The 25461-nt window shown below is 34.5% G+C and overlaps 2 protein-coding genes across 3 annotated transcripts in view; both read left to right on the top strand.

The window, feature by feature from the left end:
* The first annotated feature begins 2928 nt into the window (after positions 1 to 2928).
* On the top strand, positions 2929 to 16072 carry LOC110455893. Of its 2 annotated transcripts, XM_021506318.1 has the most exons (8): positions 2929 to 3035; positions 7998 to 8210; positions 9801 to 10049; positions 10882 to 10980; positions 12473 to 12565; positions 12858 to 14185; positions 14714 to 14808; positions 15251 to 16072. In XM_021506318.1, the coding sequence occupies exons 2-6, from the start codon at positions 8003 to 8005 to the stop codon at positions 12953 to 12955; spliced, it is 747 nt and encodes a 248-aa protein (XP_021361993.1). In that variant the 5' UTR covers positions 2929 to 3035; positions 7998 to 8002; the 3' UTR covers positions 12956 to 14185; positions 14714 to 14808; positions 15251 to 16072. The 2 variants fall into 2 exon arrangements, with proteins under 2 accessions (XP_021361993.1, XP_021361994.1); XM_021506319.1 differs by lacking the exon at positions 14714 to 14808.
* Positions 16073 to 19373: 3301 nt separating this feature from the next.
* Positions 19374 to 25461, top strand: part of LOC110455892 (multiple epidermal growth factor-like domains protein 10) — a 50834-nt gene continuing 44746 nt past the window's right edge. The window contains exon 1 of the mRNA XM_021506316.1: positions 19374 to 19525. Within this exon, the coding sequence (XP_021361991.1) occupies positions 19456 to 19525 (70 nt within the window). The 5' untranslated portion in view covers positions 19374 to 19455. The remainder of the gene's footprint in view (positions 19526 to 25461) is intronic.

The following is a 25461-nucleotide window of genomic DNA, read 5'->3' as shown; positions in this document are numbered from 1 at the left end:
ATAACAGATAAGAAAATCGCGATTTGCAAGAGGGAATCACATGTGTCGTCTCATGTACAAATGTTAGTTAATATATAAATGGGAAAGTTTTTCAATTTTGGCATTGATGTCAAAATCAGAAAATAACAACTGCTTGGGATAAATATGTAAATATATCAGTTGGAACTCTTATTTCATAGAAATTCCAGATTATAATTTTTGCATTTATAATGTTTTACAATTAATTTTTGAACAAAAATTGATAATGTGGTTGGACATGCCTCCTAATTGAGATATAGGGGATGAGGGGTTGCAGTTTCATAACTAGCATTGCAACCATTTATCATACTTTTGTAAACTGGATTGAAGATATATGAAGGCGCCAAGTATAACAAAATAAGTACGTCCGCGCTTGTTGCTTGGTATCAGCTGATTACTGGTTAGTAAATATAATAGCAGACACATATGAATACAAGTTATTAGGATAATTTAAATCTTGTATATATACAGTAATAGGGAGGATTAATCGTTCATTACCAACATCGGAAATTCTGTCATTAATGATTACACATGATGATATGACTATATTTCTGTATTGAAATGAAAACATTTAAGGCACATTTTCTTATGTAAATAACTTCATTTCATTACAAACAAATCTTTTTAAACTGACTTTGCTCAATATATATACTTCACTCAGGCAAGTGACAACTATGTTTAATAAAATAGTAGTTTTTTCACATTTCGTAGTACTACAATTTGTGGTGGTCGGATGACGCACCCGCCTTTTAGCAAGGCGCCCGGGGTCCGTTTCCCTGATCAGACGTGAACATATATTTGATCACCTGGCCATTCAAGTGTGTTTTATCCGGATACTTTTGTTTCTCCTCAAATTAAGACATTCTGTGCTCTTCCATTCGGGCCCATAAGAGTGATTGACATCAGTTGGAAAACGTGTTACCAATTGTTGTTAAATCAACAATGTATACATATATACTACAATTTGTAAAAGTTCATGTACCTTTCAAAATAATATGAGATGAATCTTCCTCCCAAAGAGTTGATATGCCTCTATTATTGTTTGAGTTTTGTTCTAGTTTTAAGATTGTATACCATTTTACCATTTGATATGTATGATATTCCCTACTGTGAAAACATGAATTGTCAATTAAATGTGTACAGCATGATTTATTGCTTTTGAATTCTGTCAATTTTTGAGTAGAGAAATTCTCATTATATCTAAAAAGATGTTTTGGACACAGTGATGTCATTCTTTGTTTTCATTGCACATTATATAGTGGTATGTACAAAGAAGTACACGTAGCTGTAAATTATCAATAATGGACAAGTTACACTGTACAAGTTACAAAACGTTTTGTAAGGGATAGGACATTTTAAAAAATAATATCTACAATTTACTTACAACGTACGGATTTACCAGGCATATGAACATTCAAATACAATACAACTTTGACAGAAAAATATTCATAGAATAGAAACACCATTGATATAACGTTTTATCAAGGAATATTCAAGCTGATCATATCACAGTTGATTTATCCAACAGATTGCTTTGACTTGTTTGGTGAGGGACTTATCCAAGAATTATTTTTTCAAAATACATATATTATGATTGATGGAATGGAAAATAGCTTCAGCTGATTCAGGAATAATCCAAACGACCTTCATGCTGTGATCCATACTTGAGGTGGAATTAATCCATTAGACACCTCCCGATGAATAGCAAGCCATTGTTATAATTACAATGTTTGTTTTCCTGGAAGCTTGATAGTAAACGGTCATCAGTGTTGGTTAAGGTGTTGATTGAAGTTTTAATAGTTTTAACATTTGTTTAAGTAATCTGTCAATGCATATGAAATCCATGTGGCATTAAATAAAATGTATTCTTGTCCTATATGGCCATAGTATCATCTCCTCAAAATTCAATCTCACTTAAAATGACTAAGCTTGACTGACTGATAATTACACAGGGTTAACTGTATTTGAATTCAGATAAGAAAATCATGTGCATTTCAATAGATCGTTACAACACCTGTACCTGTCTAATAAATTAACAAAATTTACATTCATGCATGAATGTCTGAAGCTCTTGCTGCATACACACAAATACCTTGTCATTGTTAACTGTATCCCTTGTATCTTGTTCAGTAGCTGTCTCTTCTTAAAAAGTTGTCCATTACTATTACAAAGAGGTGCTGCTTTTTAAATAGATACCGTCCATTTTGTGAGCGAATGAACAGAAACTTAGCCCTATGGGCATCGATCAGTCAATTATTTCACAGAATGGACAGCTTTTCGGAATTTCTCTTTTACATACAGAACAGGATTTCCATTTCCTTCGACATCACACACCATTTCGATCTTTCAAAGTTTTTTGCACTTATAGAGTCATGTTTACATGTGCATGAGGCAGATTTTTTAAACATGGAAACATGGAGAGCCTTCTTCCCTTCTCATATCTTTTTGGATTAAACGAGATTTATTTTCAACGACTTTTTAAAACAGCTTACCATCTATATACTGGGACAGAGGCTATGCTGTTGTTCCCAATTATCTACATTATTGTTTAATGAGAGACGTTGCGTGTTTTTTTATGTACATACAAACTGTGGTCTTTTCTGTAAGGATTTTACAAAACTTGCCTATATACGTGTATCAGGTTAAATTAAATGTACACTGTTATTTGACTGACAGAGGTAATTCGATCAATGTGGTATTTGTTGTTTTGTTGCTCGTGTTTGAAGCTATCTCATGTTGTCATCCATTACATATTTTGTCGCATATATGTAACGAAGCAGGGACAACTGATAAAAGGTTTCTGGTGTCTATTACCACATGTGATACTCGAACTCGGGCATATGTTAACATGAGTAAAAACCTGTGTAAACGAATCCCTAGACCTGTCTGAACTTCCTGGTTGATGAGATTTTGTTCAGACAAGGTTTGATGCTGTAGCCTACCAGACATAGAGTTTTACCGGAACCTGCTAGTCATCTGGTCAGTAGTGTGGACACTGACGGTGGTTAAAGCATCAGGTAAGGGTTCAAACTGAAAAACATTTTCAAGTAGCTTTACCAACAGTGTACCATCGTTATCTTCAAGATAAGTGTTGGCCCAATAACATGTACGAGACAGGCTTTACTACGTGTATACGATAATGCTAACATAATAAAATATTTCATTACTGGACATCCGACTCAGTCAGTTTTAAGTGGTTTTAAAGTTATTCATGTTTATGTCGAATGTGAAGTATCCAATGTCTGTTGACGCAGAATTTCAGCTGCAAATTTTGTATAGTCCACCCCGAACTGTGGAGGAGGTATACCACCTGCCTTGGATGCTCCACGTCTCTTCTTCGGGGCTGACGATTTCGGTATCCGGAGAAGTGAATTTTAAGTTCATGAGTATGAGAATATAAGTTAACCTTTTAAAAATGAGAGCACATGCATGCACTCAAATTGAAATGTGACAGCCATATGTTTTGCCCTTACCAAATTCAACAGCAGTCAATAAGAGTGCTTTAAACTAGCTACAAATTAATTAATTTCCCCTTTTAAAAGGACATAAATATAAAACGAAACACATAAAATATAATTAATTACAATACCTCACTCCCTCGGAGTACGAATAATGTACTCCCTGTGAGTACTGGACAAATATAATAGTCCTCCCACTAAATGCAGGATTCAACAAGTACAGTACTCCTGAGTGCAATATGGATTCTACAGTACTCTTTCTGTACTCCAAATATACTGCACTTCTTCCGAGTGTAACATGTAGCATGAGTTTGGACCCCTTGACCTTGTAATATCAGTACTCAAAACTGTGTAGCAACAATATTACCGACCTCCCTTTGAGTGAAACATATGTAATTTAACTGGGTACTAAACTTATATTTACAGCACTTCCTCAGAATGCAACCATTGTAATTATATATAATCAGTGTTCAAAACTGTGTTTTTTGTAAACAAAAATAACATATGTGTCACAAGAGTATATGTGTACTGAGCATTTACAGCATCCCCTCCTAGTGCAAAATTTGTTTACACAATTTCACAGCACTCCCTCTGAGTACAACTCTTGTACTGCAAATATTCACAAAAAAAATACAGCACTCTCTTCGGTCATGAGTGCAGCACTATAGTGCTGCCATATGAAGTGTACAAGAATAGATTTCAGCACTCCCTGTGAGTGCGACACTTGTATAACAAAAGTGCACAACAATGTACAGCACTCCCTCTGAGTGTAGCATGAGTACTGCAATAGTGTACAAAACAATGTACAGCACTCCCTCTGAGTGTAGCATGAGTACTACAATAGTGTACAAAACAATGTACAGCACTCCCTCTGAGTGAAGCATGAGTACTACAATAGTGTACAAGGTAATGTTCAGCACTCCTTCTGAGTGTAGCATGGGTACTACACTAGTGTACAAAACAATGTACAGCACTCCCTCTGAGTGTAGCATGAGTACTACAATAGTGTACAAGGTAATGTTCAGCACTCCTTCTGAGTGTAGCATGAGTACTACAATAGGGTACAAAACAATGTACAGCACTCCCTCTGTGTGAAGCATGAGTACTACAATAGTGTACAAAAAAATGTACAGCAATCCCTCTGAGTGTAGCATGAGTACTGAAATAGTGTACAAAACAATGTACAGCACTCCCTCTGAGTGTAGCTTGAGTACTACAATAGTGTACAGGTAATGTTCAGCACTCCCTCTGAGTGTAGCATGAGTACCACAATAGTGTACAAGGTAATGTTCAGCACTCCCTCTGAGTGTAGCATGAGTACTACAATAGTGTACAAGGTAATGTACAGCACTCCCTCTGAGTGTAGCTTGAGTACTACAATAGTGTACAGGTAATGTACAGCACTCCCTCTGAGTGTAGCATGAGTACTACAATAGTGTACAAGGTAATGTTGAGCACTCCTTCTGAGTGCAACAATTGTATTTTCGGCAGCACTCCCTCTAAGTGCCACCCTTGTACCCACCCCAACGGTGTACTACAATAATAACTATAATGTAAATATAACTGAAAGCTGCAGCTGTATCAGAAATTAGGTTGACCCAAAGCGGTCCACAACTAGCAATCATAATAAAGTAAAATGACAATTAGCTGCAGAAAAATATCACATATAGTCAGCAATTATTTATATAACTCAAACTATAGATATTACTGTTTATATGAAAAATACTCACAAGTATTAGTTTGGAAACATGCTACCAATACAGTACACGCTCAATAATGTCAGAGTTTTATTTACATATGAGTTATGAGTCACATACTCACATTTGTTCTATTTGAATTCTTGAATTTGTAAAAATACATCAAGCTTACATAGAATAACTGCTTTTCAGAAATTGTCAGAAAATGCCTTGTTGTCGTCTATTTTGGACACTCGGAACTCTGATATTGTTGATTTTTTTTCCATTTTTCTTGAAATGCTCCGTATAAGGCAAATACAACCGAAGAAACTCGAGCTTGTAAGGAGAACATGACTTGATATTTCTCCGATATAATAACATATTGTTATTAAATACTCATTTTACATCATACCTCTGAGCCGCAAACGTATCCTCTCAGGCTCGAATAACAATATAATACAAATACGAAAAAAGATATAAATTAACAGCTTTACAGGTTGTCTCTCTTCTTACGGTATCTTCAGCAATCGGTAAGGCTTACATTATAGTTATAGTCTTAAAAAGTTATTTAGTTTCGTAACGAAAACATCGTTTTGTTCACCGTTCAGTAAGCTATCGTGATACCACTGTATTAAAATTGTCATGAGTTTAACATCTATTTGATATGAAGTAATCAACTTATAATTACGTTGTGATAAGGACATCGTGTTTAGGTAATGCAATGCATAGCGAAGCAGTACTAATCATCCCAATTGTTGCTGAATTTGAGGGATGACATGGCTTGACATTGATACATGTAATAAAATGTGGTACTGAATTTAATGTTCGTGTTATAGTATACAACAAAAACATATTTACATTCTGTATGTAGGTACCAGCGTACCTGATTGGATTATATTGATTAATCAGTGAGACAAAACTCTGTGTCCTGCATGTACTCGAGTTCGCGAGCCCATTTTGCTCTTTTTCGGACTTTCCAGAAAAGATGATAAGTTAATATATATATATATAAGATTTGATCGGCGATACTTAGTGACCGTTAATAAAAAAAACATGTTTGTAAATTGCGTCTGTGTCAATCTTTTGCTTCTGTGTGTGCATGTGTGCAAAACCTAGCATTTTAGCTCTATAAGACTTGTGGACATTTTATTAGGTTCGGTTCACTGCAGTACACAGTACGAACCACTGTTAATATACAGTATACAGCTAACAGGCTAACTCTTTCGATAGCAACTATTAGCCGTATGTGTTACTTTTCCTTTCCGCAAGACGGTAAAGATAAGAATTGCTATGCCTACAACAATCAATTAAAAATAACATACCCATTGCCTTTATGCCAACGTTTTGCTTAGTGTGATACAAATTAATCAATGGCCATGATATATCCTCTGGATGGTTTTGGGTATTCTTTTCACGAATGGGAGGACAACCTGACTTTGTTTTTTCCTTGATATGCCCTTTCTTGGTTTTCCCACCTTACTGTTTTTGGATCTTTGAGAGCCCCTTCCGGATATTCACATGTTTCCTTTGCCCAAGCAATGTGACTCTTCTCTTGTATTTTGTCCTGTTGTTCTGTGGCAATTTTATCACATCTGTTGAGCAACGTGCACACTGTACATACATTTGATGCAAACTATGGTGAGATTTGAAGGTCCAATATGGGTATTTTTTCTATGAACCTATACCTTTACGGTTCCTTCATTTTTTTTCGTTGGCAAAAGGGTGTCTTGGAAGGGTATCGAACCTGAATTTGATACTTTAAATGGTATCTATGGTGCTCATATGGTTATTTAATCTTTTCCTGCCCCCCTTTTTTGATGGGGCTCATAGACTTTCGCACATCTGGTATCGATTATCCTCGGACACATTCAGGCGATTGCACCCTAATAATATATACAGTATATCATAATGAATTACACTGCATCGTCCAGCTGATTTGTCCTTCTAGAAATCTTTCAGGACGTGTCAAAGAAATTTGCAATCAAAATGAAATTGTCTAAACTACTGTTGAAACAAAGGGGTAGGAGTGTAAAACCCCTTAATCTATGAATTCAAAAACTTTGAGAAGTACTGGTAAATTTTAATTTTAATGATCTTCAAAAGTGTGTATATTATGAAACGTGCCACTCCTCAAAAGAAATGACTGTGATCAGGTTATATACAAAGCGTACCTGGATGGATCTGTCGGTTGGAATCGTCATTTCGTACAAGTGTAACACGTAAGTGTATGTACGCTTATAGCAAAACCGAATCGTTATCGACTTTATTTTCAAACCCGTACACATTTTACCCTGTTGTGTACATACTCTTGCTATATGTACAATCCATACTCATCAACATTAGGAAATGGTTAGATGACAGACTGGAAAAAGATAATTTCAATGAACGTTGTTAGTTTTTATGATTGTATGCAGTAACAGGACTTTAGACTACTTGTTGCCGTAGGTAGTAACATCTAGGCACAGATAGGGCACTAGTCATACACATTTTTTTTTCACTTAAGTTTCGATTGTGTTTAAATCTAACTAAAAAATGTCATATACAATAACGTATGTTGATCCGATGGCTTAAGATAAGAACTACCTGTATACTGTCTAAGTCTTAAGATAAAAACTACCTGTATACTGTCTAAGTCTTAAGATAAAAACTACCTGTATACTGTCTAAGTCTTAAGATAAGAACTACATGTATACTGTCTAAGTCTTAAGATAAAAACTACCTGTATACTGTCTAAGTCTTAAGATAAAAACTACCTGTATACTGTCTAATATGAAAATAGGATCTGCGCAGTACTTTCGCATTAGTTCTGATGCTTAATACATATATATCAATCTTTTTGTTACAGTCAACATGAGTCGTTTACCCAATGTCAAAAGAACCAATCAAAGTTCTACCCACTATCCTACATCTACCAGTGATAAAGCTGTAGACGGCTGTACAAACCAGCATTTATCCGGTGGATGTTGTTCACATACATCGGAAGGAGCAATGGAAGCGTGGTGGCAAATCGACCTACAGGGTCAGGTGGTCATGGAATATGTAAAAATATTCTACAGATGTGAGCCATCAGATGTACTTTTTATAATAAAACTATCAAAACTAATTATAAAATATTATCCTAATATAATTTGTTTTCTGAGGAAAAACAAAAAGGCCACGTAAATCATAGTCTCAGAAAATAGATAATATCTCGAAATTTCTACGTTATCACTCAAACTTTCGAAAGGATTTCTCCATTTTTTTCTCACTATTTTTTTGCTTGAAGTTTACTAGTCATTTAGTAATTTCAAGTTACTATCACGAAGAAATATAATTGATGTTTTTCTTCGTGGCCCTATTTCTATCATACATAATGATACATGTATAAACAAACTGTGGTAAAACAGAGCTGGAAATCATATTACTCTCATAATTTATTATTCTTTATAAGATAAGCAAATATTGATTTCAAATAAGTTTCATTTCTTCTATACTTTGTAAATGCTGTATGATTTCTACTGAAAGAATTATCTTATGTTCAAATAACTTAATATTACTAATCGCAAACCATTTCACCTTCAAACGACCAATGGTACATTACACAGCTGCTGTAGCGACATGGGGAATGTCCTAATTACACAAGTCAACATGAAATTAGAAGGATACTATATAGGTCCCCATATCATTGACTGAAATTCGTTTTCTTATTTCTACTGGACGGGCTCAAGTTGTAGCTATATATCTAAATACATGTATCTAGATAAGTGCGATAGCCGGTAAGCTTCATAACTGTTTGCATACTTTCAACGCAGATATTTTCAAAGTCATTGAGACATTTAGTTTAAAGGCTTATTTTCAAGTCATTGTTTGCTTTTGCATTGAAAGTTAAAATGTTAGGCAAGATTTGTTTTTCTGGCTGGAGAATTAAAAAAAAAATGTTGATATAAAAGGGTACAAGATCTCAAAAGAAGCTTATTTTGTAAGTATAAAGTAACCCTTCTTCAATACTTGTTGAACTTTAACAATCATTTCGTATTGCATGCATGATTGTCTAGTTGTGTCATAATAACAAAATAATAATAACAAACTTATAACTGATTAGAGCCTGCATTATAATGATCGATATTTATTGCCATGAACATTTTCTTGTCCATTAAATGCAGAGTATACACAAAGCCAACGATTAGATAGCTTTAAGTGCATGTATACTTAGTTCTTATGTAAATGTATGCAAATTTACAGATGAAAGTGACCCAGTACAGATAAAACCAATCTTCGAAACGTTTCACAGGTTGTGCTACAGGAACTTATATATACTCTATACTTACCAACCTGAAGAGCCTATGCGTGATGCATGCATTAGTTTATTTAATATTGTTTTCGAGATTTGTTTTTAGACAGAGCGATATTTTTAAGATAACCGTTGACTGAGCTTGGGTTTCAAAAAAATCATGAGTGTTGACTTTAATTATTTAATACAGTTTAAATATTTTCCGAAATACTTATCATGAAAGTTTACGAAACAAGTTACTAACAACACAATTTACAACCCGCCTTATACCCTTCACGATACACACACATATTACAATATATAGTGTTATCTTATGTTTGCAGTAAAATTGATATTTAAAATATGTACTAATCTCTATTGTTATTTTTTGATAATAAGATGACGGGTTTCTTCAACCAAGACGATTTGGTGGCTACCAAATATACCAGTCGAACACGTCGGATTGGCGAAACGGATACCTTTGCCATAAAGACACAACACCTACGCCGAACGCTTTGTCATTGACTCCCCAGATCCCATGTACAGGCAGCGCTCAGTACCTGACTATTTACAGCGACAGACGGCCAGGAGGTCTACCGTGGTACTCTGATACTGCTATTTTGGAGCTTTGTGAGGTAGAAGTGTATGGTGCGTACTTGTATATATGCAATTCCTTTCTAAATATGTCGTTCTACCATACATGAACTTATTTGTTACTACTATGAGAAACGCCGGTTTTTGATGCAGCTTCGTGTACCATTCAAATAGAAATGAACAACAATGTCTTCTGTTTATATTTAAATTTTACGAGTTATATGGATATTAATTTTAACAAATATAATGTGTCTAAATATAAAAGCGTTGAAATGGACTTTTTGAACTCATATTTTGAGTCAAGGTAGATCTGTATAAAGATCCATATTTAAGGTATGAGGATCATCTTATCAATATGGTAAAGTCAAAGTATTTGTTTCAATATATTATTTTTTGTTCGATAATAGAAATCCTTACTTCATCCTTATAGTGTTGTTTGTTTTCAGCTAAGGTATTCCTGATGGCGAGTCAGAGATTCAACACTTTGCTTAATTCATGACTTTGGTTAGAATTCTCGTGAACTTATGACTTTGGTTTATATTCTCGTAAACCTATGACTTTTGTTAATTTTTACTTAAACTAACATTCACATGAACTTATGACTTGGTTAATATTTGCATGTTCTTATGATTTTATGACTTATATCAACTTTTGACTTTGGTTAATATGTTCTTGAACTAATACATATTCGCGAACTAATATTCTGACGAACGTATGACTTTGGTTTTCATTCACTTAACTAATGCAGAAAGCATTAGTTCTCTATACTTAGAAAACATCGCCAATGCAAGAAATAATTTAATTAGATGAAACATGTTCTTTTGTAAAGTTTTGAAATTTAAAGGAATATTTAAATTATACAAATTGGCATGTTCTTATGTTTTAGGTTGTCCGTTGGACAAATATAGTAAAGGTAAATGTGAAAGAGTTTGTGATGCAGGATGTGCCGATAGCCTTTGTGATCCAGTCACTGGAGAATGCGCAAGTACTTATACCTTAATTGAATTTACTTAAACAAGATTGAAATAAAACTTAGTCTGATTCCAGAAGGACGTTTCATTTTTGAGTTAATATATATCGAACCAACAATATTTCAAATTTCTCAATAATGTTTGGCTGATCGAAATACGACACTGCCAAAGACTTTTCAGTGTTGTCATTTTAACATCTCGGGATTTCTGGGAAGATAAACGAAAAAAAAAGAAAGTAAATCACTACAATTTTCTTACACAACGATAAAGATTATTTTTTAAAAGTTTTTAGTCGGCTTAACTGGAATTCATCTGTAGTTAATTACTTGATTACCGATGTATTTATAAAATGATAGTTCTAATAGTAATACTATATCCTTAATTTGGTGGCAATCTTTACCTTTGGAACATGTGTACATTGTATTTCACTATGTTGTGATTTCGGTATGGGGTGCCGATAGCGGATATTGCTATGGAGGCCTTTTTGTAACGTTATAGTTTATGACGTCATACATTTTCCTGTATAATAAAAATAATAATAATAATATACAACATTTGCTGTAGCGCCCTATCTAGCTAACAAAAGCCACAATAAAGCGCTTTACAGTACATATATATATACTTAATACAATTAGCATATACATTCAACAATACAATTTTGAGGAATTCGCAGGAACTGCCTTATCAGGCGCTAACTACTAGTCCTATGCCACCTGGCTAATCCTCCCTGTGTGTGTATGCCTGCGTGTGTGCTGGAAATGTGATGTGTTCTATTTGTAGTGGGAACGTGCTTTAAACGGCATCATTTACAGTGCCACTTCACATGAATGCTACAGCACAGATACCGCAACATCCACCACAGACCAATTTATACTCCACCTTGGTTGTTGGAATTGTGTAGGCAAGAGAAAAACACTTTCTCTTAATATCCATTCGTACGACTTCAGGGATCTAACCCCGGCCGCCTGCATGGAAGGCCGGAGTGTTAACCACTCGACCAATCCGCCCATATGTTAATGTAAACAGTCTGAATTATCTCCATGAAGAGAATAGAGTTTTTAAAACGTGTTATTGATATTTTTCTTTGTTAATAATATACCTGCGGCGGGATCGGGATGGGAGGATTGGTAGTGTTTGCGTACAATGTGTTTACGTATCGAGGTACACAACCATGATAACACGGTCACGTTTGCGATACAAATGCAAAGATATGGAATGTTCTGTGTTATCTCGTTACATGTTTACCCTGTGTTATACGTACACAGTTGTATTTGAAGCCTCAGAAAAGAAATGTTGAAGTATACCTAACCGTTTTTTGCAAACCATGTCTCACACTGTCTGGAAAAGACGCACTCTTAAATCTTTCCGACAACAAATCGTCAACACTTAGTATCGCTCCCAGGAAAGGTAAAGCCGCTTGACAAAGGAAATAAGTTTGGCACAGTATATACGTAATTATTATCATCGATTAGCAGTATGTTGAATACATGTAACATGTTATTGTAGAATGTGTGCCTGGTATGTATGGCCCCAACTGCACTCAGACCTGTCCTGTCAGCTGTCAAGACAAGTGTGAAAGAAACACCGGAGAATGCAATGGTATAGTTATTTTCGTTTTTTATAGTCGTAAATTAATAACTAAACTAACAAAATAAATAAACGTCAATTTTACAAATAATTGACTCTGAATTTTGCCCTAGTTGTTGAAACATATAACAATGGATTATTTTTTTACTGAATTTGTTTCGGCAACTACATGTACATGCTATAGCGTTAAGCGTTTCTGATTTTTAATACATTGTGTATTACATTGTATTTACTTTACCATTAGTGTCCATGTCATGTACTATGCGTTACTTGTGTTTCCGTGTCACATGCTGTTCGTTACCAGTAGTGTCCATGTCACGTGATGTCCGCTACCTGTGGTCGTGCATGCAGGTATACAAGTGTGTATGCAAGTGTCTCCTCTTGGTTTTTTTTGGTCAGTAGTCTTTGTGTGTATTTGGCACCAAAGCTACTGATTCTGCACAAACACATGACGTTGAACTGTTGTGAAAACCATTGCGACAAAATACTGGAGACATTGAAGTATTCGGTATGTACAATTATGATTTCAATATTATCGTAAGCAATATTGTTTTTGCTTAAAATGTATATTGTTAAAATAATAACTATTAAGCTGAACTCGTCTTTCGAAGAATCGACATTTTTTGCCCACAATTTATCAGAATAATTTATGTATGTGTATTTAGTAATACATTATATCTATCTTTACATGTCTAGATCTACTAAGTTACTCTATTGAATACATATATTCAGGTGAACTATCAGCGGTCCAACAAAATCGAATCTCCTGGTTCTTTTGTCTACTTAAAATTGGATCTAATGCAAACATACTGAAAACAAATCAAATACTTGAAACATGCCTAAGTTCACACGAGTTTTCCGAATTTTGTAAATAAATCATCTGATCCGACCCCATCGCTCATTTGTGCACATTTAAACACAATATGCGCACTATATTGTTTGGTGATTTGTGCGTAAACCTTGTAATTGTATATTATGTATGTATACGATTCATAAAAATAAACGCTTACTTAATGTATTTTGATAATAATTTAAATGAGTTGTATATTTTATTATTGAGTAAATGATGACCGACATTTGAAGTTATTGAAATAAATGGTAAATTAAAACATGTTTAACATTATTAAATTATAGATATTCTTATCTATTGTAATATGTGCATTTTGTTCTTTGCAGGGTCTTATTATGATTATTATTGAAAATACACATCTAGATAGAGAAGAAAGTATACACAAATGTTTGTTACAAACAATCAGTGAAGGAGAATCTCAATAAAAGAAAAAGCTATATCCTGTCACTCATGACTCATGGAGTATCCTTACGTAAATTATCGATGACTTTGTTTTTTTATACCATTACCATACATCATGTGTTTATATCTACCTTTAAACATCACTTGATAAATATGCAATTCAGCAATTGATTTTCAGCTAATATTAATACAATTCTATATTCAAATAATAAGCTTATATATACCATCAGCTTTGTTGGAAGAACAGTTAACTTGTATGCGTAAACATTTGTTTTATTTGTTTCCCCATGTACCCCTAGAGGTTTGAAGGTAGAGACTAGCATGTGACCTTACCTGTCAATTGAGCTGAAAATGCAAACAAACAGATGACCATCTTAAAGGTAGGTGAACAGATATATATACTAATTCAAATTGAACAACAATTATGCAACTGTTCAAAAGATAAACAATGTTAGGAAAGTCAATTCAGTAAAAGGTTTTATTATGTATACCAATCTTCTGATTCCTGTTATGCAGTAATGCAAATAGCATGCAGTAGCGCCCTGTATAACGATATACAAATGTACAATGTAGATAAATTCGACACATTTTTACACTATACACTGTACATGTATATACCTTTAAAAATCAGCTATGTTTAACTTCAAATTCATTGTCGTTTTATGATTATCCTTCATATTTCGTCATGACGTCTTATTAAATTCCATTAAAATATTGATAAATCAATCTGCTATTCCGCGGCATGTATGTATGTATGATTGGGTGCCTAAGAGGGCGTCTGTAAAGATTCTAATTTATATAAAAATAAGTAATGACTTATAATCCAGATAGAACAAACGATGAAATAGGATCCCGTTGTTACATATCATTGTAGTACGCATACATATTTTCATGTTTGGCACATTCAGACTATTTGTGCATGTGCGGGTGAGAGGGTGGGGAGCAACGCCATGTCAACAATTGTACGACACATGGGACACTAGAACGCAAACTACAGCTTACAGTGAGTACCGTACACATCTACACATTGGAATACCATCTGTGTAATTGTTTTGATCATGCTGTGTAGATACACAGCGATATTTTATGTAGTGAGCTATTTATAGATACAATGCACCTATGTGTTTTGGGTAAATACAGATGCTCTCATTAAATTATGTGTGTTTTTATAGTGATTTATACAACAAGTACACAGGTTTTATAAAATCCTACTTCGCTATTTCTCTTCCGTTTGGTATTGTTTATATAGTGAATACAGTTAATACACACGGTAGCTGGTAATCGTTGGTAAGGAGGCACGCACGTGTTAGTGCGTATTAAGTTTTAATGTGTCGTATGCCGTACTTCTGCGCAGTTTGTAGTTAATATTTTCACTTGCATATATGTATTTAATCAAGTCAGTCTCATTGTTGTATGTTTAATTGGTTATTTATATTGTATTGTAGTTGAATCCCAGTACAAGTGTGGCATGCCAGTCTGCACTTAAAACTTGATACCATATTTGGATACCGAGGTATGTGTTGGGGAAGATGACTTAGCTTCGTGGTTCGGGAGGCCGTAACTGTCAGTAAGGACCCCGACCAACACTTACAGGAAAGGAAGGTTGTGACTCTGACTTTCCCGTGGGTCCTGACTATGTATACTGTGATGACGGGAAGTGGTGCCTAGGTGCTAAGGAATAAGCCTGTTGCTTGGAAAAAGTAGACAGCTCTAAGGTGGATATCTACCCACCTGTGTGGATTGTATTTCAAGGACATTGTATTCACAGATCGATAGCTGTCATTGATATAATGTACCATTTCTTGTTAACTTGTATACATATTAAGTCAATTGTATGAATGTGAGAATGGATATTATATACTTTTTGTTCTTAATATATGTTGAAATGAAATATTTTAAATAATGTAAATAGCGTACCTTGTGTTCCTATTCCTTCACGAGAGTTGACAATATTCTCATCCCGTTACACCCGTATAATGAAACACCTTATCCGGACGAAAACAATGAATGAAAATTATGAACTACTGGACCCTCTGGCGAGAACCTATACTTGTTCACGAAACTACAAACACGATTATGCAGAACAAAAATACAACAATATGGAAGAAAAACTCACTTTGCAGAGAAGACAAATGTGTACTATTAAAGTTATCATCATATTACTGATCAAACACATCAACTCATGTAAATGAATAAAAAAAATTCAAAACGCAAAATTTGAACTTTTTCAATACCATATAGACGTCTACTGGTGGGATATCGAGGCTTATCATTTTTATCTGAATGTTTTTGTTTCAAAAGATACAATGTATATTAATACTTTGACCGTACATAAAAAATGATGTCATAATACTTCATGATGTCGTACTCAGCGTAACTATTATTTCAACGTCGTGATTATTTGCCAAGTTTGAAAAAAACGATCACATATAGGTAGGTGTTCACGATGCCGACGTAAGATAAACGCTTCGGTAACAAATCAATAGTCTAACTCGTCATGTATATATATGTATCATGTATATGTAACGTTACAGTGAGATGATCATTTTAGTACATGTATGTCTGTTACTATATAGTAAGAAGATCTCAAGCAGGATCCTTTTACGAGCTTTAGAGAGTTTCACTAACAAATCAGGTATACATTGTAATGGGAATAAGTTTGCTATCCCTTTGATTATGTACTCAACCAAATCATGTAAACTTATACATTTTGTAATTATTTCTAATCAACACCAACAGTTTAGCAATTGCCGACAAGTTGTGACGTCATCACATTGTTCCTTGTGACGTCACAATTGTACGCTAGTGGCATACACAGTTTTAGCTGTATCGTTAATTAAGATAAACGGCAGATTTCATGAGTGAGGTTATAAGTCTGGACTTTTTGAACAGACGAATAGGCAAGATCAACAAAAAGAGACATTTTTGATATACTTAATAAAATCACTTTCAAGTTTTCACTTTATTCGTATGTCTACTCAAATATCGAGTGGAATATCGTATTACAATTTGTTCTAGGTAACATCATTATTATATCTTGTGACAGCTACTGATCACGTACTCATTATGAAGGACATAATACAGAATATATCGTTAGATAACAAATAGTGTAACGTATCATGGAAGGTGCAAACATACACAGTTGGGCGCAATTTTGAGATTTATGAAATAGATGGTGCGATCCAAGTTTGTTTCATGTCTAAACACAGGTTTGTATTTTATACAAACCTGTGTTTTTATACAAACCTTTTCTACTCAAAAACAGCTAAGCGTTCAAGCTTTGATGTATAAGGCAAATGACACGACGAATCCAAAACCAACCCTTAATCTCTCTATCGAAAATATGTCATGATAGTGTTTTCACAGTATAACAGGGTGAAAGTCATCTATTATTAATGCAGGTTTGTATAACGGATGCTTTTGGTCCGAATACAACTGCATCTAAAGCAAAATTATGTCAAAATGTTCGTCCTTCATCATATACGACCGGTGTATGATAATGATAGGGAAGGCGAATGACCAATAGTATTGAGTGTTAGAAAATATAATTGTAGCATTTATGTAGTAATTTAAGTAAGTTCAGATGTACACCATCATATAATGCCATGATATTATTTGCATCTAATTCCTCGCTTACTGCCCAAACTATCAAGATCCCGTTTCCGTTATTTCAAATAAATAAAAAGATACATGTATATCCCCCTTAATGTATCGCAAAAACACGCTTACAATACTACAATATCGTGATGTTAGCGAGCTAATTTATTCCCCTGAAGTATATCCATGTGTTTTTTTTTCGTTCAGAACCAGAACAAAATATTGTGTATCAAACAGATCTTTTGAGTAAAGCAAATAGAATATTGTTGTTCGTACTGGAATATTCTCTGAATACGAATATTCACTATGTCATAAAGACACTTTTTATATCAAACTCAGATCATAAATATCCTCATATATGTAGACAATACTAGTTGGACATGAAATCGTTTCAATCTGAGATAACAATATGTAGATACATCAGGATGTTTATAAATTTTAGGATAATTTCAGCCGTTGATATTTTTTATTTGAAAGACTTTCACATTTCTTTTAGAAAGGCTAAACATTGAAAAATATCCTTATACCAGACATGAAATTGAGTTAGCAATGCAATTAGATCATCATGAGAATGTAAACTTTATACTATGAAATCCGTGATTTCAAATAGATAGAACCTTTGTCTGATAATCATAAACCACTATTACATACAATGTACACAATGGACATGTATAATGATTGATATGTATACTCAAGTAATAGGGTTCATGTATGTAAATCAAGTAAAAGTACTTTTTACAAATATACCAATTGTTAAGTGTAAATATATTAATGTGATAGGTTTCAGGTATGTTTAACAAACAGCAATCCTATTTACACGTATAGCAATTGTTACGTGTATATATAATCAAGTTATAGTGTCCAGTTATGTTAAACAAATAACAGTCCTATACACACATATAACAATTGTTACATGAATATATACTCAAGCTATAGGGTCTAGGTATGTTAGCAAACAACAGTTGTATAAACATCCGTGACAGTTGTTAGAAATAGCAGAGTTTAGGGTCCAGGTATGTTAAAAAAAGTAACTGTCCTATACAATCATTATTTCAATGTGTGTTTTAGTAATGCACAATGATACGCAACAATAGCACACATCAGTTAAATGTGTGAATAAAAAATAAATAATAATACACCATAATAACACGCATCAAATAAATGTACATAACAATGCATGATAAAAGAATGCAGTTATTTACAGAATGTATTAATAATACAAAATAATACACAATAATAACAAGCAGTGATTAAACGTTTGTATTAATAATCCAAAATGATACACGATAATAACACACATTAATGACATGTGTGTATTACTAGTAAATAATGTTACACAATAAAACATATAGCACACATCAGTTTTAATATCTGTATAAATAATACACAATAATACACAATAATAAAACAAAACAATCAAATGTGAGTAAAAATGATACATAGTAAATTTTAATAACACATATTAATTAAATGTTTATATTAATAATACATAATGATGCACAATAATAACACGCAGTAATTAAATGTGTGTATGAATAATTCATAATAATACACTACAATAACACACATCATATATATACGGACATCGATATAATACAGACATACAACTATGATTGATTACATGAAAGCGTTTTTATTTATTTAACTTAATGTCTTTTCATCATCATCATCATCATCATCATCATCATCATCATCATCATCATCATCATCATCATCATCATCATCATCATCATCATCATCATCGTCATCGTCGTCGTCGTCGTCGTCGTTATAATAGTACATGACCGGGAAAACATCATCATACCACTTTTAACTGGTTTTAGCATCCGGTATTATAACACCGACAGACTTTAATTTGGGTAGTAACCCAACAAGGTTTGTGATTAAACATGTACAGGTAACCGCCTGTAATGGGTAATTATTGCACCGTGAAAGGTTCTGTATTGTATACCTGTATGATCGTATATTTTGACTTGTATTTAGACTTGTAACGAACTTCCTGGTTGGTAAACAAAGTATTAGACAAGGTGCTTGCCGCTGTACACGACTAGATATGGGATTTTACCGGTCTCTACTGGTCATCTGGTCAGTAATAGCAACATTGACGGTGGTTAACGCATCAGGTGAGAGTCATACTTAACTGCATGTACTCGTAACAACATTGAACCATCGCCCTTATCTAGAAATCTAGAAATGCCCTGATACCATTGGTAGCGAAAGGCGTTACTTAATTACCATGATAGCATGTACGATGATTGTATTATTGAGCAACTGACTCATGATCAATTTTGAATGATTTTTATGTTATTAATAGTGACATCGGAGTTAAATCTTCAATGCTACACTATTAGGATATCCCAAGGTAAATTTAATACGTGAATGCAATAAATGCATGGTTCAGTGTAACGCTTCGGTGCAGTAGTTGAATCAATCCACATATATTTACTATAAATAGCATGGGGTGCTGATAAGGTAAGCGTGCTTTATTTCTATAGTGCTTACAGTGTACTGAATACAAAATGACATGCTATACTTTCTCGTATTAATTGGTTTGCGCATTTGTATCGCCTGTTTTTACACACCAGGTGTTTGTTTTCTGTATAGAATATGTCTTTATTTTAAAATGTCTGTACACAGAATATAGTTTGTTACTTCACTCTCCGTTATTTGACACCAACATACAATCACGTGTTTGTACGACATTTATACAATTATCAGAGTTCGTCTGACATACCTATAACACAATGACCACGACGTGCAGATTTGATCTGGACGGTTAAGTATGTCTCTTACAATGGATAGAAGCTGGCAACGACTATATGTGACGTCAATATTAACTATGGGTTTACAGGCCACATACATAAGAAATGTATATCGTTATGTATATATTGTGGATACAAAATGTACGTTTACATTGAAAGTACGGTTTTGTATTACAATTAAGCATGCATTAAATATATCTGTCATCGCTTGTGGATCAAAATTAACTATTCTCCTTTTAAATTTGTTTGTTTTTATAAATACATTTCGCTTTCTTGATTACAGTGGTTTCAATTTAAGATATAATTTTTTCATGATGCAGACAGCATTTTTATGAATGGTTATCTAGTGGAAATTGAAATTTGCTAATTGATGACTTCGTGTTGATTTGATACAATACAAAGCGGATCAGTAATAATCAGCCCGATCGTTGCTGACTTCGAAATATGACATGACTAGACTCTGATACCGAGATGTGCTACAGAGTCTTGTTTGTGAGTCTCTATTAAACTGTATAGGTTAGACAAAACTCCGTGTTTCCCGCACGAGCTTGAGTTTCCCTGGCCATATTTCCCATATTCGAGACATCAAAATAGGGAACAAGTTGATTCGAAAATAGAAGGAAAACTGTTGATTCATTTATGAAATGATCCAATATTTACAAAATGTTGAAATACTAAAAATCAATATTATTGCAATTTACAACAAATAACACCTAAGAATGAACAAAACCGTGTTTCGAACGAAAAATCTACGTCATCGAATTAAAAGGTCGTAATTGTCACTGTTGACCTTTTTCACTTTTTTTCATTTTTCGATAGAACCACTGATTACACACCTTTTGGGAAAATATCTAAGTTGTGGGGTTACTACTTCAAAAGTTATTAAAAAAACATGGTCGTTACTGACCATGCTGGTTATTTTTCAGAAATGAAAAATGGTAAGTAACCGATTCCGTGAATATTAACACGTCGCAAGTGCCACTAACAACCTTTTCATTCAAATAACTAATTGAAACTATGCACAAATGGCACGTCGTAAAGTTACGTACAACCTTTTTACGACGTTTAAACGTTCCGGTATAAGGTTCATATTATTTAGTGAATGCCATTAAGTTGGTATTTTTCCTATCTTAAGTACATGTATGAGAGTGTCTTTAAATTATAAATCCGCATATGGTCCGTTGAATCATCAGATATTTTTGGATTCTGAACGGCCCACCAACAAAAAAGGTATCATTATGGCCATACAAAGAAAGTAGATACAACACATTAAAGGCAATGACATCAAACGAACGTAAAGGCAACAGACAAACGTAATCTTAAAAAGTAAAAGTGGCTAGGGTTAGTCATATCCGTTTGAACAGACCTACAGATTTAAGGTAGGTTAGAATTGTAGAGATACTGACCTATTGTATTTTCCCTTCTAATGAAGGAAGACATATTGAAATAGTACTGTTTCTTCTGGTTCCTTTTCTGGTTTCATAATAATATGATCTTGTCCGGGCTGTTACTTATAAACCGTTAGAGAACTCTTGATGCAATTTGCAGGATACATGCATCACCCATAGACAATGTGCAGTTCATTGCCATAGGTCATTGTGACCTTGCCCACAAGGTCAAAGTTGAAATATGTTATTTATCAGAAATACATTGTTCGGGCTGTAACGTTTAAACTATTAAAGATATCTTGATGAAATTTGCAGTATAACTGCATACCCTACAGGTATTGTGCAATGCATTGTCATTAGACCGCTGAAGCTTTTACCTCAAGACTAAAGGGCAAACAAGTATGATTGTTTCTAACATTAAAGGGTGTACGCCAAGGTGATTCTTACGGTCTATCACTGTGTCTAATTTTGCCTAAACTTAGTTTGTAAGTATATGGTGACATTTTAAACTCTATCTTAGCTACATTTGCGACTCTTGGGTCAGTTTTGAGGACTACTGTAATGATTTCCATTAAATTAAAACTTGTTCATATATGGATTTATCATTAACTGTAGGTAGTTCCTCTAAGGTCCAATAAGTGTCAAGTTAAAGATCTTCTGATAAAAATTGCAGTATATCTGCATCGCCCACAAAGACGATGTACAGTGCACTGTCGTAAGGTCACTGTTACCTTAACCTCGAGGTCAAAGATCATATAGTGCGAGGTGTTCATGAATATCTTGTCCGGGCCGTAATTTTTAAACCGTTAAATCAGGAAGACATACGTTTTTGTTCACAAGATCTAGTCAAGCTTAAATTAGAATCCCTATTGTTAAACTAATGGGGCACATGGATTCGTGTTGTAAGAACGTCGTTCAAATTTTTCCAAAATGATTACAAAATAAAACAGGGACAAATTCAAATTAAATACGAGAACATTAGCTGTGCCACTATAAGCTAACCAAAGTACAATGCTAGATTGTGGCTAGGCCCTGTGTCCATCACCCGTCCACCAACTTTTCCAACTTCTCCAGAACGACAAAGTTGACTTTGTCTGAATTTGGCCTGAAGCAATGATTGGCCAAGGGAACTCGATTTTGTAGGAATGGAGGGTGTAGTCCCACCGGGGCAAGAGAGACGGGCCAATTAGAAGCAAAAGAACCTTTTTCCTCTGTAGGAATAAACGAAATTTACAACATTTTCCTCTGAAGCAAACTGGGGACAAATTATTTTTGTCATAAGTGGAGGGTGCCGGCCCGCTCTCCCTTTCCGAGGGCCGATGGGCGGGGCAAAAAATCAGAAACATGGTAAACCTGTGAAATCCTTCTTCAGTAAGAATGAATCATTTTGTTTTACTTTGCTCTGGAGAAACCTTTGGACAACGGAGCAAGGGGTGTCGCCCTTTAAGGAGGAAGATGCGGAGCCAGACAGCGGAAATAGAAGTGAATCATTAAAATCCTTCTTATTTCGTAGTAGGATTAAATGGATTTTGTCCAATTTACACCAGGAACAATCTCAGGACAATGAGCCTTTTCTTTATAATTGAAGTGTGTAGCCTCCCTTGTGGTTGAGGGGAAAGGCTAAACAGGAAATAGACGTAAACCTTTAAAATCCTTCTTCTTCTGTAGAACCAATAGGCCACAGTTCTGTTTTTTCCAAGAAACAACTTCTGAAAATAAGACCTGTCACCTATGGGCTAACTAAAAAAAACGCATTCCGGCTGCTTTTTGGCCCTGTAGAGGCTTGCTAAACAAGTGAAAAGATATATAGAAAGAACAAGGGTCATGGACAACTCTAACCTCAAATGTCGTACCGATAGACCGATAGAAAATACAAACACGGCTACTGTAACCTTTGACACCTAACCTCGTAATTTTGTCACAATGTAGCTTGCATCAATGCTACATATACTCCAAGGTATGTGTATACAAAATACCTACTATTTCTACGATAACTAACCATTTCAATAACATAATGCACCTGTGACTTTGACCTTTTATCTCATAACCTTGGAAGTTTGTCACAATGTAGCCTGCATATTTGGTTACGATTTCCTAATATATTTGTGTATAAAAAAAATACCGTTTCCGAAACCTTTCATTCGTGACCTTTGACCCCATGACCTCAGAAGTTTGTCAGTAGAGTAGCTTCAAATATGCCTAGAACACCCCAATATAAGTCTGTATATAAAATACCTACCATTTCCGAGATAGTTAGCTATTTCAGTAACTTAATATACCGTCTACAGAAGCCAAGGGCAATTACTCTGATAAATATGGAACGAACATAATGGCGTTCTAAGAGCCACAAGTTCATCTAAGGTAGCATGTGTACAACGTTTCATCAAAACCCATGCATAAACCTAGAAGAAGTACATGTAGGAAGTACAATAGTTTGTCTACAGACAGACAGACGGACCGACGGAGGGACGAGGGGCCGGATAGACAGACAGACTGATTTCAGTAAACCCCCCACCCCCTCACTAACTTCGATGCGAGGGAGCGGGGTATACAAATAAAGTGTGTAACCTCCTTGGGGGTAGAAGGGCGCGGCACAATAGGAAAACGTAAACCTTTAAATTCATTTATTTCGTTCAGGAACAACCTTTAGACAATGGGACTTAATAGTTTTTTTAAACACAGTATACGGCTTCCCTAGGGGTAGAGGGTCGATACCGAATAGAAGTTAACCTTTTGTTTTGTGGCTCTGGATGCAGAAGAGGGATTGGAGAAATTTTGATCATACTTTTAAAAAACTGTTTCCTATCCTATAACCATTTACACACTCGGTCGACATGATTAGACAAATATATTTATGCTTCCAAAATTTGCCATGGGGCGAATGAGTTCTGGTAAAGATATTGGGCATAACTTGAAAACAATTGAGATCCTTTCCCTGTAACCAAATATACCCATATAGGACTATGTCAGACAAAAACAGCCATGGCCCTGGTGTCCATGTCTGCCCGTAGAAATTTTCTAGATCAAAATATGAAAACAGTTTCCCTGCCTTTTAGCCATGTATAAGTCGAAAAAGGTATGATCCTGACCCTTTAACAATATATTCAATTACCCTGGAGATTAAGTTTCTGGTTCATAACTTGGAAAAGTTTGAATTCCTTACCTTTAACCATTAACATATATGCAGATTTAAACTAAATGTTCTTTTAAGTATCTTTGGTCCCGTTGACTCTTGAATAAACTGTTAAATGGAAGAACGTAACTCTCCTTTGGGGTTGGTACAAAGCAGTTATTTGAGTGTTTACGCATTTTAAAACCTACTCATTCTTGTGGATTGTATTTCAACAATAAATCATTGGGACCATGGAATAAAATGTTGTATACAGGAGAATTGCTGTCCCACTGGATGCAAACGTGGGAAGTATTTACAGAAAAAAACATTCATGAGAATAAATTGGCTGATAGTTTAGTACCGAGGTGGATGATGCAGGCCCTCTTGCTTGGCCTATATAGCATACAAATAAATTCCTTTCCTCTCTTCAAAAGATCAAAATTCAGAGGGGGGATGGGGGAATAGGACTTATTCATACACGTAACATTTACCGGCGATTCATTATGACTTAAACTTAACGATTCTGACATTGAGTATTGAGAACCTTAAACCTTAAAGTCACACATGTAGTACAGTCTATGTTATTGCAGAAAATTAGAGTTTAACATTTCAAGCTAAGGTGATGTCAATCCATTTTCTAAAACCTGAACCTGAATTTGTTTAGTAATGTACACAGCAATACGCTTTTTGACGTTTTCCAACATTGTGACAATAAACATGACTAAACATAAGATTAAGTTTACATATCCTCTCCTGGAGAGGATGGAGAGTCATGAGTATTATGTATCAACAAAACT

Source organism: Mizuhopecten yessoensis, unplaced genomic scaffold (assembly GCF_002113885.1).
Source record: "Mizuhopecten yessoensis strain PY_sf001 unplaced genomic scaffold, ASM211388v2 scaffold8393, whole genome shotgun sequence".
Lineage (NCBI taxonomy): Eukaryota > Metazoa > Mollusca > Bivalvia > Pectinida > Pectinidae > Mizuhopecten > Mizuhopecten yessoensis.
The sequence above is the reverse complement of the archived record's forward strand: the minus strand, read 5'-3'. Positions and strand labels throughout refer to the sequence as shown.

What these genes read in the sequence shown, in the direction of transcription:
- LOC110455893 (XM_021506319.1), top strand. Translation starts at nt 8,003, where the DNA reads ATGAGTCGTTTACCCAATGTCAAAAGAACCAATCAAAGTTCTACCCAC. An exon ending in AGTCACTGGAGAATGCGCAA is followed by an intron (nt 10,981 to 12,472) that starts GTACTTATACCT and finishes ATGTTATTGTAG; the next exon opens with AATGTGTGCCTGGTATGTAT. An exon ending in AAACACCGGAGAATGCAATG is followed by an intron (nt 12,566 to 12,857) that starts GTATAGTTATTT and finishes GTTCGTTACCAG; the next exon opens with TAGTGTCCATGTCACGTGAT.